At 34.5% G+C, this 17,684-nt stretch overlaps 1 protein-coding gene across 10 annotated transcripts in view; it reads left to right on the forward strand.

The window, feature by feature from the left end:
• Positions 1-17,684, forward strand: part of Fut8 (fucosyltransferase 8) — a 368,007-nt gene that overhangs the window by 337,659 nt on the left and 12,664 nt on the right. For all 10 annotated transcript variants that reach the window (XM_087195286.1, XM_087195288.1, XM_004837380.4 and 7 more), the window contains 3 exons: positions 1,711-1,957; positions 3,672-3,848; positions 14,950-15,100. In XM_087195286.1, coding sequence (XP_087051412.1) covers positions 1,711-1,957; positions 3,672-3,848; positions 14,950-15,100 — 575 coding nt within the window. The remainder of the gene's footprint in view (positions 1-1,710; positions 1,958-3,671; positions 3,849-14,949; positions 15,101-17,684) is intronic.

The raw sequence follows: 17,684 nt of genomic DNA on the forward strand, positions 1-17,684 counted from the left end.
ATAATCAACAAAATAAACTGAGTTATCTATCTTAAAGGTATAAGTATCATTTTTATTTCTTTCTTAAAGCCGTAAATAGAGCTAGCCTTAAGGAACTTGAGGCCTTGAAGCAGTCAGATGAAAAGACTTTCATAAAAGTGAAATTTGGAGCTAGTTGAACACCTAAAAAAACCTTGTTAGGAAGAAATCACAAAAGGAAAGCAACTTACTAATTTTGCTTATACTTATGGAAAGCAGGATTTATGGTTGTATGTGAGATGAAAGGAGCTTTCTTTATTTTTTTATAAAAAAGAACTACCTTTCCCCTTCCTCTTTTATTCTTTCTTTTCTCTCTCATATACTTCTCTGATTGGCTCCACATCAGGAAAAGCACCCCACTTTTCCTTGTTTAGAGGAGACTTTTACAGCTTAATTTAAAATACAGCTCACTCTTTTCCCTCACACTCTTAATTACAGTCCCTCATCTGATAAAGGGGCCTAATAATTCTTTCTTAACTGACGCCCTAAATGAACCACAATACTGATGGTATTTTTTATTGCCATTTATTCATGCAACAAGTATCATGTTTCAAGGATTTTGTTTTCAGAACCATGAAAGAGGTTTTACATATCAGCAGAGAGATTGTTAACCAGAGGATTTTAATTCTTTAGTTATATTAAGCTAAAAACCATGCAGTTAATTTTATTGACTGCATTCCCAGATTATCTATTTTTAAACATTTTGCTTATATTTATAGAAAACTATGTTTCATACTGGTAAATATATTTTAAACATATTCTGGGTTTATTCTCTACAAATGTATTCTTTCGTTAATGGTCCAGTGACTGTGATTACAATATTTATGCACAATGACAGTACCTTAACTGGAGTGATTTTGTATGTTCAGGCTAATATTTTCTGTTTTGAAAATTCAGTACATTTTATGTCAGTGAAATCTCTGTGCCTATATCTTTCTGTCTCTTAGTTGTTACCAGGTGGTCTTTAATATGTAAAGTAAACTCTAGAGATGCTGGCTATTCCATTGTGGTTTATTCTTATGATTACATTGTAAATTTGATAGAATAACAATAATATTAATGGTGCATTCAGATAATTATCTGAAAAATTATCATGTATAAAAATTTGTATCAAATCTCTATTGAACTTTAAATTAATATCCAGGTAAACAATACAGATTCTGAAACTATAATAGGTTTATTTTTATCTAGGAAAGATAATTTAGAATTATCTAATTTTTTTCAAAAGATATAAATACTTGGCTTATAATCTTTAGGTATTTCTGAGTAATTTTACTCTGTCATGAAAATAATGCAAGAGCCATTTGCTATAATGACAAGCTACAAGTTTTGAGATACTTTCTTTACTAATTTCAAAACAGCAGTAACAACAAAAACAGAATTTTGGTATCTGTACATGTCTACTGGCAAATACAGTATTCTATGATTAGATATTTTGAGTTCTGGATACCATCCTTAACTTGGGGTATGAGGTGATAAGGTAATGGGATTATAGAAATGTTTAGCAAAGGCATACCACCCTGCAGTTTGGCTCTGTCATTCTTGTTCTGGTACCTTAGGCAAGTAACTCTGCAAGGTGAAAACTATAATACTTCTTTAGACTTGCTATGAGAGAGAATGCACCCAAAGTGAGTTCTTGTTACATGGTAGAGAAATATAGTGTGGTGATGATATGTTTTGATATTCTGTCAGGTGAAGTGAAGGACAAAAATGTTCAAGTGGTCGAGCTCCCCATTGTAGACAGTCTTCACCCCCGTCCTCCTTATTTACCCTTGGCTGTCCCAGAAGATCTCGCAGATCAACTCCTAAGAGTCCATGGTGATCCTGCAGTTTGGTGGGTATCTCAGTTTGTCAAATATTTGATCCGCCCACAACCTTGGCTGGAAAAGGAAATAGAAGAGGCCACCAGGAAGCTTGGCTTCAAGCATCCAGTTATTGGGTAAGAATCTGAATTTTCCTCCCTCAAGCAATGACATATAGCAGCAGAACTGTATAATTTTACCTAGTACAATGAGCATTAAAATATATAGTTAATATTCATGGCCCCAATTAAACAGGTTCAAGAGTTCACCTTAAGGCATAGGATGATTATTTTTCCTCTGTTCACTTAGCACAGCAGAAAGAATTGCTTAATAGTACTCCGATACTGTTTAAATTCTTCTCTTCCTTTGGCTCTTCTTCCTGTTATTACATATCTCCTTTGTTTTTAATACTCATATTTCCCACTCTACATCTTTTATGTCTTAGTTTTTATACAGAAAGAAGTTACTGTTCCCTATTAATGTTAGAGCTAAAGAGAGTACCTACATGGTGAAGTCAGAATATTTAGTATTTCATGAAACTTTTCATTGAAATTCAGTGAATTCATTCTTTCTGCCCCACTTCATCTCTATTGAGCATTTGGAACAATTCTAATTCCCAAGAAAAGCAGTGAGTAAAAAGAACATGGTAAGGAAAAGATGACAAAATAGGTGTTCCTATGACTATAGTCTGGAATCTAAAGGAAAGAATAGTCTTGAAGATAGCAGAGTAACCTAAAGAAATCAAACCCTCACTCCAGATTCATAATGCAAAGCTGGCCTTTGGCTTAGCCTGGCGTTTCCCCCTATGCTGTGAACTAAAGGAAAACAAATGTAGCATTTTCCTTTTTCTCCACATGAGTAGTGGTTTAGAAACAGAGGTGTGGAGAAGATTTAAGAAGTCTTTGAATTGTGAAAAACTATGATTGTTAGTTACTATTCTTATTTCCATTAAAATAACTTTGGAAGCACTAAAATGGGGAGAGCATGCTCTGAAGTCTGTGTCTTATTCAGTGCAGACAATATAAATCTGTGTACCACATTTTACAATTTTAGGGCTTTCTTAAACAGGACAGATGAGATCTGTATCTGCTTACATCGACAAGAATAAAAAACAGAAGGAATATTCATTATAAATGCAACAATAGGACTTGGAATGGCTCTATGAAATTAAAATAGTAAAAATTGGGCTGGAGATTTAGCTCAGTGGTTCCCGCCCCTGCCTCGAGAGCGCAAGGTCCCAAGTTCGATTCCCAGTACCCAAAAAAAAAAAAAAAATAGTAAAAATTTTTAAGAGGTTTTCCTATCTTAACAGTGGTGTAGGAAAGGTCCGTATGGGGCTGTGTTCCCTGGAGAACTTTAAATTGTGCAAGCTACCAGCTGTAGTAACTCTACAGGGTAAAATGAAGAAAATAAAATCTTGGCATCAAAACATTACAAACAGTAACTTTAATGGTCTGTAATAATTGTGAATCCCAATATCATTTTGATCTCAAACCAAAAAACTTAAATCCATTTCTTCACCGGACAGCCAATGGGTATTTTGCCCTCTAATATTAAGTGTAATTCTGAAATCTCCCATTTATTCCTACTATATCAATTACTTGCACTATAAGAAAGCATTCTTCAAAACCTTTTCTTATCTAATTCCCCTTCTGTTGTTTCACATGAAAATATATTAAAATATACATGAAGCTTTTTAGAATTACTTGTTTTCTTTTATAAAAATAAAAATGAAAGAAAAATTGGTTAAAATTGCCCCAAATGCTAGCATGATTAGTGGTATAAACTGAGTACTTGAAAAGCACAAAGTGAATGAGTACATTATCAGCAGAATCTGAATTTCTCCCCCAGAGTCCATGTCAGACGCACAGACAAAGTGGGAACAGAAGCAGCCTTCCATCCCATTGAGGAGTACATGGTGCATGTTGAAGAACACTTTCAGCTTCTCGCACGTAGAATGCAAGTGGATAAAAAAAGAGTGTATTTGGCCACGGATGACCCTTCTTTATTAAAGGAGGCAAAAACAAAGTAAGTTAGACCAACTAGTGGGTCTCAGGGTGGGATTGACTTTTTTAATAGAAAAGAATCCTTAATTCTCATGATTTGTGATTCTTGTTATAATATTATTACTAATTATTGCATTTTTAAATTCAAATGACTGTTTATATAGCTGTTAATTTAATCAAAGCTACTTTAATATCTGATGCCTTGAAATAAGAAATCCAAAATGAACTATACCACTGCTATCATCACCAGTGATCATCATTAAACACCATCACCCACTTCTCGGTATCACAGTCTTTAGTGGTCTACTAGAATTGCCATAACAAAATACCATAGACTGGGTGACTTGAATGACAGAAATTTATTTCTCACAATTGTAGAGGCTGGGATAGAGAAAGTCCAGGTGCTAGTAAGGTAGATTTTCTTCTGAAACCACTTTCCTGGTCATATACCATCTCACTATGTACTCACATTATCTCTTCTTCGTGTGTGCTGGAAAAGAAATAGCAGGCTTTCTGATGTTTCTGTTCTTAGGAGGATACTAATCCCATCAAGATGGTGTTAGCCTCATGAACTCACCTAACCCTAATTACCTCCCAAATGCCAAACACCATCACATTGGGTTAAGGAATTTTGAAGGGATATTAACATTCAGTCCATAACATTAACCAACCATGCAGAACTGCTAGCAATAAAACACACTAGGTCCTTGCCCTTTTGATCTTTACAGGCAACAGAATACATGTACACAAGTTGGTTTTGTCTTATAAAAATTTTTGAAATTTGGAATGTATACTACAAAAAGGTAAAGAATTAAAAGATGAAATTTGTAAGTGGAGAAATAAATTCTACTAGCATGTATTGAACAGTAACCATTATTTTTTTAGCCTGTCTGTATTTCAGGCACTGTATTAGATGCTGGGGACTCTTTTATAAGCAAGATACTCCCTGCTGTTAATGAAAGCCCAATCTAGTGAGGGACTAGACAGGTTACACTACAATGTGAGTGATGCATCTATAAGATTAGCATATGATGTTATGAAAACACAGATGATACACTTATTTTAATTGGAAATGCCTTAAGATAGGATTCTGATGAACCTGGGATAGGCCTTTATTTACTATTATTATTAAATATGCATGGAGGTAGGGAACAAGAGAGAAAGAAAATCATAATCCTACCTCTGCTCAGATATCGTCTCCTCTAGAAATCATACCTGAACCTACAACTGAATTGTTTTCCTTCTCAGCACATTGCTCTGTCACAGTGTTTGGCACTTGATTATTTCTGTCTTCTTGACTAGATTATATCCACTTTGAACTTAATACTTAGCTGTCCGTGCCCAGTAAATACTGAATTGTGTTTATTTCAGTCCTATTAGTTTGAAAGCATTTTATTAGCAATGAATCATTTAAACTATTTGGCTAGGTAATGTATTTCTTTGTCCCTTTTTTCTGTCACTGTTGGGATGGCAAAAAAAAAACCAAGAATAAAGCCTATAATGCAGGTAAAATACTCACACACGCACGCACTCATGGGCAAGAAATTCATCAACCACATACCAAAATTAGTTAATGTAAGAGTTAGGGATTAAATGAACATTTGGGCACAAAACAAAATAAAATTTCAGTTTTTCAATTTAATGCTCAGATGTATTAGAAGCAAAGTAGAAATAGTTCACCATGTTCCCTCATTTTAAAACGCCAGACTAAATTTGTGGCTTGAAGAAAAGAATATCAATTTTGTTTACTCTTTCACTTGTTTTTGAATGCATCCAAGCTTTTTTCCTGATTACAGCAAAATAATTCATTAGAAAATATAGAAGTTATAAATAATGAAACCAAGGAAAAATTATTACCCGTCATTCCATTATTCAGTGGCAACAACTGCTCAATATTGACATACTCCTCCCAGTCATTTATATAGTCGCGTTTTTAAATAGTTGACTATATTCTGAAAATAGTTGACTGTATAATTTCAATTCTTTTTTCAACTAATACAGCATTAGATCCATTTTCTCAAGTCACTAGAAAAGGTCATTTATTAGTTAGAAAAGAGTACAGTATGATGTTCTGATCTGTGTATGCATTGTAGAGTCAATCATGGTAATTAACATATTCATCACTTCCCCATCTTATCATTTTGGGGGATATAAAAATGTTTTAAAATCTATTATTTTATATTAAAATAGAAACGCTGAACCGGCTGGAACAGAGGTTAGGTAGAACTCTTGAAGACATTAGTGTAGGAAAAGATTTTATGAACAAAACCTCAGTTGCCCGTGAACTAGCACAAACAATCAACAACTGGGATCTCTTCTTATTAAAAAGCTTCTGCATAGCAAGAGAAACCACCAGCAGTGTGAAGAGACAACCCACAGTGTGGGAAAAAATCTTCACCTGCTCTTCCTCAGACAAAGGTCTACTATCTAGAATCTATAAAGAACTTGAAAAGATCAGACCTCCCAAATTTAAAGACCCAATCCAAAAATGGGCATCTGAAATGAACAGACATTTCTCAGACAAAGAAGTAGAAATAGCAAATAAATACATGAAAAAATGTTCAACATCACTGGTCATTCGAGAGATGCAAATGAAAACAACGCTGAGATTCCACTTCACTCCAGAAAGAATGGCTGCTATCATGAAATCAACCAATAACAAATGCTGGCAGGGCTGTGGGGAAAGAGGAACCCTGCTGCACTGCTGGTGGGAGTGTAGACTGGTGCAACCACTGTGGAAATCAGTATGGAGATACCTCAAAGAAGTAGGACTGGAAGTCCCATTTGACCCAGCTATTCCCCTGCTGGGTATCTTCCCCAAAGAATTAAAAGAATCATACCACGGTGATATATGTGTATGCATGTTCATAGCAGCACAGTTTGTAATAGCTAAAACTTGGAAGCAGCCCAGTTGCCCATCAGCTGGTGACTGGATAAAGAAAATGTGGTCTTTTTATAAAATGGAGCACTACTATTCAGCCTTAAAAAAATGGGGTATTAGAGACATTTATAGCTAAATGGATGCATATTGAGGCCATATTCTTAAGTGAAATAAATAGGACACATGTGTAAATACTGAATAGTTTCTCTAGTGTGAGAAACTGAAAGGGTAAATAGGACTAAAAGGTATAATAGATAATGTGAAATAGGAAAAAAAGGGGCAAAGGGGAGGGGAAGTGGGAGGGGTAGGGAAAAGGAAAGAAGGGAATGGAATTAATATGGAAAAATAGGAACAAAGCCTTTGTAAATAGGGAGGGATGGAGGGGTTGAAGGGAGGGCTGGGCAAGGGTGAAAAATAAGAACCAAGAGAGATTATGTAAAGGTGCAAATTTCCAATGATGAATGTCATTATATTGTATACCTAAAATGTACCAATGATTAGAATGAATAATTGATAATGCGAAATAGGAAGAAAAGATCCAAAGGGGTAGGGGTAGTGGGAGGGGCAGGGGAAAGGAAAGAATGGAAAGGAAAAATGATGAGAAATGGAAAAAACGGAAACAAAGTCTTTGTAAATAGAGAAGGGTGGAGGGGGTGAAGGGAGGGCTAGGAATGGGGAAAAAATAAGAACCAAGATGCATCACGTAAAGGTACAAGTTCCCAATCAGAAATGTAATTGTGTTGTATACCTACAATGTACCAATAAAAGAATTTAATTTAAAAAATCTATTATTTTAGAAATTTTGAGATATAACATACATTATTAACTGTGGTTACTATACAGTGCCATAGATCACTAAAATGTAGTCTTTCAATCTGAGACTTTGAACTCTAAACATATTTCCTTTTCCACTTCTTCCCCCTTTCCCTGCTTCACCCACTCCAGCTTTTTTGGTAACCCCACTCTACTCGATGAGGTTGACTTTTTAGATTCCATATATAAGCAAGATTACACAGTATTTTTCTTTTGTGCCTGGCTTATTTCATTTAGCATAATGTCCTCCAGTTTCATCCACGTTGTCACAAATAACAGTTTCCTTCTTTTTGATGCTATATGGTCTTCCATTATATATATATGTCACATTTTCTTTATATAGTCTTCCACTGATGGACATTTCAGTTGCTTCCGTATCTTGGCTACTGGGAATACTGCTGAAATGAATATGGAAGTACAGATATTTCTGATTTACTGATATATACAATTCCTGATATCCACACTGATATATACAGTTCAATGTTTTTGGATATATATATCCAGAAATGGGATTGCTGACTTGTATGAGAATTCTGTTTTTGCATTTTTGACTGTATACTGTATACTATAAACTGTAAACTGTATACTATACTCCAAAATGGCTGTACTAATTGCATCCTCACAAGGGTTCCCTTTGCTCCACATCCTCAGCAACACCTATCTTTTGTCTTTCTGATAACACCTTTTCTAACTGGTATGAGGGAGTATCTCATTAGGGTTTATTTATTTATTTATTTTGCATTTTCCTGATGATTAGAAGTATTAAACACTTTAAAAATATATTTGTTAGCATTCAGGCCTTTTCTTTTGAAAAATATTTGTTCAGATTCTTTGCCCCTTTTTTTGAATAAGATTATTTGTTTTCCTGCTGTGGAGTGTTTTGAGTTCCTTATTTGTGTGGGGGGTGGGTAGCCATTCATCCACATGTATTGTTTGCAAATTTTTTCCCATTCTCTAGTTGTCTCTTCACCTTGTTATTTGTTTTCTTTGCTGTACAGAAGTATTTTAATTTAATTCATCTGCAGGTGGGTATTCAGTTTTCCCATCACAATTTATTAGGAAGACTGTCTGTCCTTACTTTGTGTTTGTGACACCTGTAGGGAAAACCAAAAGACCATGAATTCTTGGTTTTGTTGTGGGAGGAATTCTATCCTGTTTCATTGGTTATTATGTCTGTTGTTATGCCACAAGGCTGTTTTAATTACAGTAGCTTCAGGTTTTTCTTTTTTCTAAATCGCTTTGATTATTTAGGATGTTTTGTGGTTCCATACAAATTTCAGGAGTTTTTTCTTCTTTCTGTGAAAACTGACATTGGAATTTTGATAGGAATTGCATTGAGTCTATAGATTACTTTAGGTAGTTTTAACAATATTAATTCTTCCAGTACTTGAACACAGGCTGTCTTTCCATCTGTGTCTTCAGTTTCTTTAATCAGTGTTTTATAGTTTTCATTGTACAGAGCTTCTACTTCCTTCATTGAGTTTGCTCCTAGATATTTTATTTTGTTCTGTTTGATGCTATTGTAAATGGGATTGTTAATTTCTTTTTCAGATACTTTTAGTGTACAGAAATGCTACTGATTTTCATATGTTGGTTTTGTAACCTACAGCTTTATTTTGTTATATCAGTTCTGACAGTTTTTTGATGGAGTCTTCAGGGCTTTCTGTATAAAAGATCATGTCATTGGCAAGTAATTTCCCCTACTCCCTTCATATATGGATGCTTTTCCTTTTTCTTACCTAGTACTGTGTTGAACAGATGAGTGGACGTTCTGCTCTGTGGGCTCACCATGTACAGCCTTTATTGTGTTGAGATATTACTTCTGTACCTGTTTTTGAGAGTTTTTATCTTTAACAGATCTTGAATTTTGTCATATGCTTTTTCTGCATCTGTAGAGATTCACCATGGTTTTTGTTGTTCTTTCTGTGATAAGAGATTTCACATTTATTGATTTATATGTGTTGAACCACCCTTGCATCACTAAGATAAATCTCATTTGCTCATAGTGCATGAACTTTGTGATGTGCTTTTGAATTTGATTTCTAATATTTCGTGAAGGATTTTTGCATCTTTTCATCAAGGATATTGGCCTATAATTTTTTCTTGTAATGTCCTTGTTTGGCTTTGGTATCAGGGTAATGCTGGCCTTGTAAAATGAACTTGGAAGTAAGTATCTCTTCCTCTTCAGCTTTTACAAAGAGTTTGAGGTGGGTTGGTATTAGTTCTTTAGCTGTTTGGTAGAATTCAGCAGTGACACCATCAGGCTATGGACTTTTCTGTGGCAGGAGACTTTTTACTACTGATTCAGTCTCCTTATTTTTATTATTCCATTCAGATTTTATATTTCTTCCTAATTCAGTTGTGACAGGTTGCATTGTTTGTAAAAATTCATCTGTAGTATTTCTTTACCTTATCCAATTTGTTACTGTATATGCATTCGGGGTAGTCTTGATAATCCTTTGTATTTCAGTAGTATCAGCTGTAATCCAATATTTATGATTTTCATTTCTGATTTCTGATTTTGTTTGAATCATCTCTTTTTCTTTCTTAGTCTAGCTAAATATTTATTGGTTTTATCTTTTTTTAAAAAATCAACTCTTACCTTCTATAATCTTTTTAATTGTTTTTCTAATCTATTCTATTTTTACTCTGATCATTGTTATTTCCTTTCTTCTGAAGTTTGGACTTAGTTTGTTCTTTTTCTAGTTCTTTGAACTAGAAGTATAGCATTAGATAATTTATTTGTGATCTTCCTTTTTTGATGTGCTCATTACTATAAACTTCCCTCTCAGAACTGCTTTTGCTGTGCTTCTAAGTCTTGTTATGTCATGTTCCTGTGTTCGTTTGTTTAAAGGTAATTTAAAATTTATTCTTGGTCTATTGGTTGTTCAGGACTATGTTTGATTTTCACATATTTGTGAGTTTTTTTCCAGTATTCCTCCTGTTAACAGTCTATAATTTCATGCCATTGTGACCAGAAAAAAAATACTAAAATATAGTTTCAGTCTTCTGAACTTTATTAAGACTTGTTTTGTGGATGAACGTATGATCTGTTCTATAGACTGTTCTATGTGCACTTGAAAAGAATGTGTATTCTTTTTCTTTTGGATGGAAGATATTATAAATGTTTCCTTATTGATTTTTCTGTCTAAATCTTTCCAATGTTGCCAATGGGGTACTAAGGTTTCCTGGTACTTTTGTGTTGCAGGTACCTCTTCTTCTGATCTGTTAATACTGTATGTACTTTGTGTGCTTAGATGCTAATGTTGGGTGCATATTTTTGCATATATATTTACAATTGTTGAGAATCAGCTCCTTTATTACTATATAATTATCTATGGTTTTTGATTTAAAGTATCTGATACGAATATAGATTCTGCTGCTTTGCTTTGGTTTTCATTTACATGGAGATCTTTTTCCATCTTTTCCCTTTCAGTCTTAGTGTATCCTAAGAGATGAAGTAGAAACATCTTTTTAAATGACTGTATATTCACTGTATATATCTACCATTGCTTACTTGACTAAGCATTCTCCTATTTTTGGACAGTTACGCTAACCCAATTTTTACTCTTATAAATAATGGTGCAGAGTATGGCCTAAAATTATCTACATTATTTCCTTTAACTAGATTTCTAGACTTTGAAGTATTTAAAGGTAGTAAATATGTTACAGCTTTGATCCAATACCACATCACGGCTCCCCTGCAGGCCCCTCCTCTCAACACTGGGGATCAAACCGAGGAGCACTTTACCACTGAGTGATATCCCTTTACCATTTTTTTTTTTTTTTAATTTTGAGACAGGGTCTCACTAAGATTCCCAGGCTAGCCTCGGACTTGTGATCCTTCTACCTTAGCCCCCTAGTAGCTGGGATTATAGGTATGAACCACCATTCCTGGCCAGCATGACATTTTTCTACCAACCAACCTTTGTAGTATGTTGGCAGTGATCTACTTGGACTGTAGGAATAGTAAAACTTGAATTTCTTCTTTGTAGTCAGAAGCTATAATTTCTCTCCCTGTGATAATCTAGGCAGTGGTTTTCTTCATAGTCTGTTATGAACATAGTAGTAACATTTTATGCATAATTTTTCCTCTCTGGAAATCTTTCCATTTTAATTTTCCAAGTCATTTTGAAAATATTCTCAGGAATTTAAATGGACTTTCCTTCAGTCCTTTACTTACATATTTTTCCACTCTGGACCCTGATTTTGACCTCTCACAATTGGTTTTGATAACTAAGCAAATCATAAAACCCCTGCCATTGTTGTAGGAGACCAAAAACATGAATTACCCTAGTAACAGATATGTCCAAGGTAAGATTTTTCTGCTTCAAGAGAGGGCAGAGATAAAGAATTAAACTTAAATGATGCATAGACCTCACACAAGTAAGAGGAAAAGCCATTTTTGGGGTAATTTATCCTTTGAAGGAGTCGAGATTAGCTTTATACACTACATATGGATTCTATGTGAAAATGCACACTGATTTCTCTAGGTTCATTGAGTTCATCCACAGCATCTTAGTTAGCATCCCCATTTCAGTGACTATAGCAGCCATTGTTAATGTGACAGCCAATTCACAATATTTAAATTAACAATATTCAAATCACAGAACTATTAAAATTGTCTGCCCAATATTGTTTTCTAAGATTGTGGAGATTAGGGGAGAGGTGAAACAGGAAGAAAAACAAGTTTTTAAAAAATTTCCCATATGAAATATTTACTTATTTATTTTATTCATTATCAGAAGTGCTGGCTGAGCTCTTCCTAAAGTAGGGTACATTAAAATGAGTAAAGGCAAGAAAAAGTATTTAAAAGTTTTAATAAATTGTTTGGTTATGCTCTAAATGAAGAATCAGCAGGGAGTGGTATATTTATTCACCGTTTTGTTTTGAATGCCTATAACATGTGAAGGGGACTGGGAATACAAAGGCAAATAAAAGATAATATATAGCTTCTTATAGCAGAGAATATTTAAAATACATATATAAATATATTTATATAATTTATATACTACATATATAAAATAATTATAGCATATTTAAAGAAGTGTCTTGGAGGAGTCATATATCAGAAACAGTATCTTCTTCATTCTGGAGAGAGATTTCAGAAATAAAAATTTTACTATTAGTTTAAAACTGCAAGCTAGTTCTTTGTGGGTGATATAAAAATAAATTTTTATAAAATGGAAAAATATTTTTATCACTATCAATCTCTGAAACCTCAAGGCAGAATTCCTATGTCAACATACTTGAGGGCAAGAGACAAGGAGCATATTTGTTTTTATATTTTTGTTTTTTAAGACACATATTCGTACAGAAAGTTCCATGCTCTGGTTGGAGGTGGGAAACCTCCCACTATTCACTTTGTTTTTGTTTTGTTATTCACTCTTGGGAGCCTTCATGATGCCATCTTCTATGTACAAAGACAAGCCTGTAAAACCTCAGTACCTTTTTGGTTTGGCTTTAGAGAAGGAACTTTTAGGAAGGCCATTAATGTTAGTCTCATTTCTCAGTAAATGGATCACTCTTTTCTTTGTTTCACTGAGCACCCAAACCATGCTGACAAAGCCTTTATTCAAGGATAAAACTAACTGGTTTCATCAGTTTCCCTTCTCTTCTACCCTGTAGCATTTTCATACATATAATAATGTTTATGCCCCATGTCTGGGTTCACAGCTATATAGGGATCATATTTAAAATATTTCTGGGTATATTATTTTTTAAACAAATGTGACATTTTTTTCATCTCCCAAATTCTGACTAAGGAGGGCAAAATGTCAAAGATAATAAAGCCCAATAGATATGATCGTTGAATATCAGTCTGAAGCAGTTCTCAGAGACTTGGCTTTAACAGTCATTATTAGAGAGGCAATAAAGGAAAGCTCCTTGGTGGTCATGAAATGAAGAGAAGTCTGAAGCAACTGTTAGAGGATTGGGATAAAATCCCAGAGAAAGCTAGCACTTAGTTGTTGATGTATTTTTCACATAGCAGTGTGTGGAACGGTAGGTATTGTGATGCAAACAAAAATAAGGCAGGGTTCTCACCTTTGGAGAATATTGTTTGGAAGACAGACATGTAAACTGACTCCTCATATTTCAGGATTTCTAAATAAGAACTATTCTTTTTTTTTTTTTTTTTTTTTGTACCGGGGATTGAACTCAGGTCCTTGGCGCTTGCGCAGCAAGTGGCGAAACCACTGAGCTAAATCCCTGGCCCCAAGAACTATTATTCTTATAGGAAATACTAATGATCTGTTATATTACAGATTATGTTCTAGTTGTTGAGAATAATGCAGTGAATAGAGCAGGTGAAATGTCTCCCTTCGTAGAGCTTATATTCCAATCAGGGATGATGGAGGTGAGCAGTAGATGCAGGCATTAAATACATGTCAGATGACAGTAGGAACCATTGAGAAACATTAGGCAGGTGAAAGGGATAGGAAATGTCAGACTACTCATTGATGAAGTGATATTGAGCAGAGATCTCAAGAAGTAAGAATTGGGTGGATATTTGGGTGAACACTTTAATAATCACAGCTAATGCTGAGCATTTACTCCCTCAAATACTCACTTAAGCACTTTATGTCACTATATATTAATTCTTATGAAATTATATAAAGCACATAAAGTTTTTATCCCCTTTGTATGTAACTGCCCAAGGTTTACCACTTCACACTGAAGATGTACCTCGTGTACTGAGATGCTAAACAGCTGATTCAGAGGAGAATCATTTGAACAGGTGGTACTTCTTAAAGACGATCCATTTTAATATTTTTAAACATATATCCTATCTCAAATAAGACTACCAACATATTACTTGGTGGGCACCTGCAAGGAATTTGGTTCATAAATTCATGAGAATGGCCTTCCATTATTGTTACTGGTTAAGAGCAGATGATTCTTCAGAAAGAATGCAAGTAGACTGTTGGTTCTCACACATTTTAAAAATATTCATCTCTTAATTCCTTTGCATCATTAATTTGTAATATCAGTGAAGATATTTACAGAGTTCATCTAAAATCTGAATTATCACAAATTATAAATTAAAAATTTAAATGACATTTTGTCATGATGTGTTCTAAAGCAAGAGTTCAGTAATCAAATATGAAAACAGCTTGAATAAACTCTTAGAAGGGCATTCATTACAAACATAATAAGGAGTCTTAAGTTTTAACTCTTTCATGAATTGATAAAGGATGTTTTGATGTGTGTTTTATATGTTATACCAATAATATTTAATACACAGGACATTCCAGAATGGTTTCTGCCCACGGTACGTTCAAAGATGCCTCAGAAGCTATAGTGCATTACTGATTCCCATAACTGAATCGCTTCTCACTGTTATAGAGGAACTCTTGATCAAAACAACAAATTTCCCAATAAGATACTGTGACTGCAGTGACCATGTGTAAATTTATTTTTTCCTCAGGTACCCCAATTATGAATTTATTAGTGATAACTCTATCTCTTGGTCGGCTGGACTGCACAATCGGTACACAGAAAATTCCCTTCGGGGTGTGATCTTGGATATACATTTTCTGTCCCAGGCAGACTTCCTCGTGTGTACTTTTTCATCCCAGGTAAGTAGCAGTAGAGGACATTTAAATGATCAGTACTTTTTGGTCATATTGGCATTATAAAAAATATTATTCATGTGTCTGGATGTCTTTAGTGTTAGTTATCATGGCTTAGGTACTATTTTCCTTATAGTTAGTAATGATACCTTTTATGAAAGAATGAAGAGATTCCATAACTATTTGAGCACTTTGAATACTTAGCTGTTTGCAGGCCATTTTTGAGTACATCTTCATTAAGGCCAGTTGGTGGAGTTGTTCGATGTACTTAACTTGTTCACAGCATTTAGCAGAAATTGAGTAATTAAGCACACTTAGATTTTGCATATAGTCAATATGTAACCAGAATCCATCCATTTCAACACATCAGTACACTAAGAGACTTAAATGCCAAGCATTTTTCCTCACTTGATTGCCTTATAGAAAAGAAGAAAGAGTAAGTGTAATTCATTTTCAAGTTCTGTATTACATTTGTAAGCAAGAAACTGTATGTTAAATTTAATACAATATCACATTCATTCTTTAAGTTTAATTGTTGCGTATAGTTATTGATTATAGGATGGTGATGTGGCTTATAAGTGGTTCAATCAGCGTTATGTGACCTGTGGAGTATCCATATAACATTTATTGTCAGTTTTATTCTCCTTTCTCATTTATGCACATATTGTTGGTTAGTTCATTTAAACAGCTGCTATTTGTACTCAGAGTTATGCTAGGGCAGAGGGGAAATTGAAGATATAGTTCTGCCCTTCATTCAGAATCAGAATACATACATGAAACAACTAGAGAATAATTATCAAAAATAAAAATTGGTGTGAGAAATATAGGTTTCAATGCTGAGAGGAAAGCATAGAAAACATGAAAAAGAAAAGCCACATCATTTCCATGAGAATATGTTTCAGAGAGAAAAAGAAATGGACAGTTTTTTTATTACATGAGAAAGTATATTGTCATAATGGGATGCTGATAAGATTTTCAGAAAGATATCCAGGCAAAGGCTGTAGGTTTCTTCTGTAGGGAATAAAAATACAACTTAATACTCAAAGACAGCTATATAAAACAGGAGTCATGTAACAGCAATGCTAATCAGAACAGAAATCTTCCTTGTCTTCAAGTTCCCAGGAAGGGATCCACTGTTGCTGTTTTCCACTAACTGGGGTAAGGATCCTATCTTTGAGAAGCTTCTTTTCCTTTTTCCTGGCAGTGGTGATCGGGTGGTCAGGGGTATATATGATGTACCTGGTCCCTCCCAGCTATTTCTGAGAATCTTAACTATGTACCTACATGATCAACAGGTCTGTGTAGTCAGTTAGAACCTCACACATACCTGAAACTTACTGTTAGAACAAATGAACTGAGTCACTTTCCCACATATACCATCTTCCCTGTATATCTAGAGTTTAGGCCTGTCTGAAATCGGTTGTTCCAGTCCAGGCTTTCTCAATCTAGGCACTGTCGGTATTTGGGGCCAGATAATTCTTTGTTATGTGGAGCTGTACTGTGCGTTGTAGGATGTACAATGTAGCATCTTTACAGTGTGCCATGTACAGTGTACATTGTAGCATCTTTGGCCAATAGCATCCCCAACTCATGTTGTAATGACTAAAAATGTCTCTAGACATGACCAGATGTCTCCTGGAGACAAAATTACCTTAGTTGAGAACCACTGTTCTAGTCGTAAAGCTCTAAAATTAAATAAATATGTATATGACATAGGTCACGTCAAGATATATAGCAAGGTCTTAAGAAGTTGCCTAGGCTATCCTTAAACTTGCAGTCTTCCTGCCTCGGCCTCCTAAGTAGCTGGGAATACAGACATGCACCAGCACACTCAGCTGCTTTTTTCCTTTAAATTTCTACTTTAGAATTTTTGGTCCTAATAACTCTAATTCTGACTCAGAAATCAGGACCTCTATCATTTTATAATGGTAGAATTTTGTCCAGGCTCGAGCAGAAGATCGGACTTCTTTGCTGTTTTTATGCATAATATCAATCTCAATGTGTTATGATCTTGGGTTCAGGGGAGCATTTCATATGAAGAAATCTTGGTGCTCACAAAGACTTTTTGTACCCTAGGGAACGAGATTTCATGTTCATGTACTATATTATTCCCAAAAACCCTCGCTAGTCATAGTTCATTCAAAATAATTTCTGCTCATTTGAACCAAAGCAATATTTTATACCCCAATATAAACTTGAATACCTAAAATATTTAATGTTAGTGTTCAGAATAAAAGCTTTATAGTAAAAATGCCTTGTATTTATGTATTGAGTGGCAGTTTGTCAAATGTGACTACCTCCATATATCATGTCTTATTTCAGTGGTGGCGAACCTAGGGCATGTGTGCTGCAGTGGGCTGTTTGTATCATTGAAAGCTCTAAAAGGTTTGCCATCACTGCCTTATTTGATGAGGAACAGCTGTAACAGTCACAGCTGTGAAGTGACTGTACACTCAATGGCTAATCTCTGGACTTAACTTGCACCTCAATATTTTTGCAAATAATTTTAAGAAAGAGATATTTAATACAGTTTATTATTTTTACAACGAGAATGAAATTGGTTGTTGGATTATAGAGAATTATATCTTGC

Source organism: Heterocephalus glaber, unplaced genomic scaffold (assembly GCF_053883595.1).
Source record: "Heterocephalus glaber isolate CG9 unplaced genomic scaffold, H.glaber_assembly_v1.0 deba00001608, whole genome shotgun sequence".
NCBI lineage: Eukaryota > Metazoa > Chordata > Mammalia > Rodentia > Bathyergidae > Heterocephalus > Heterocephalus glaber.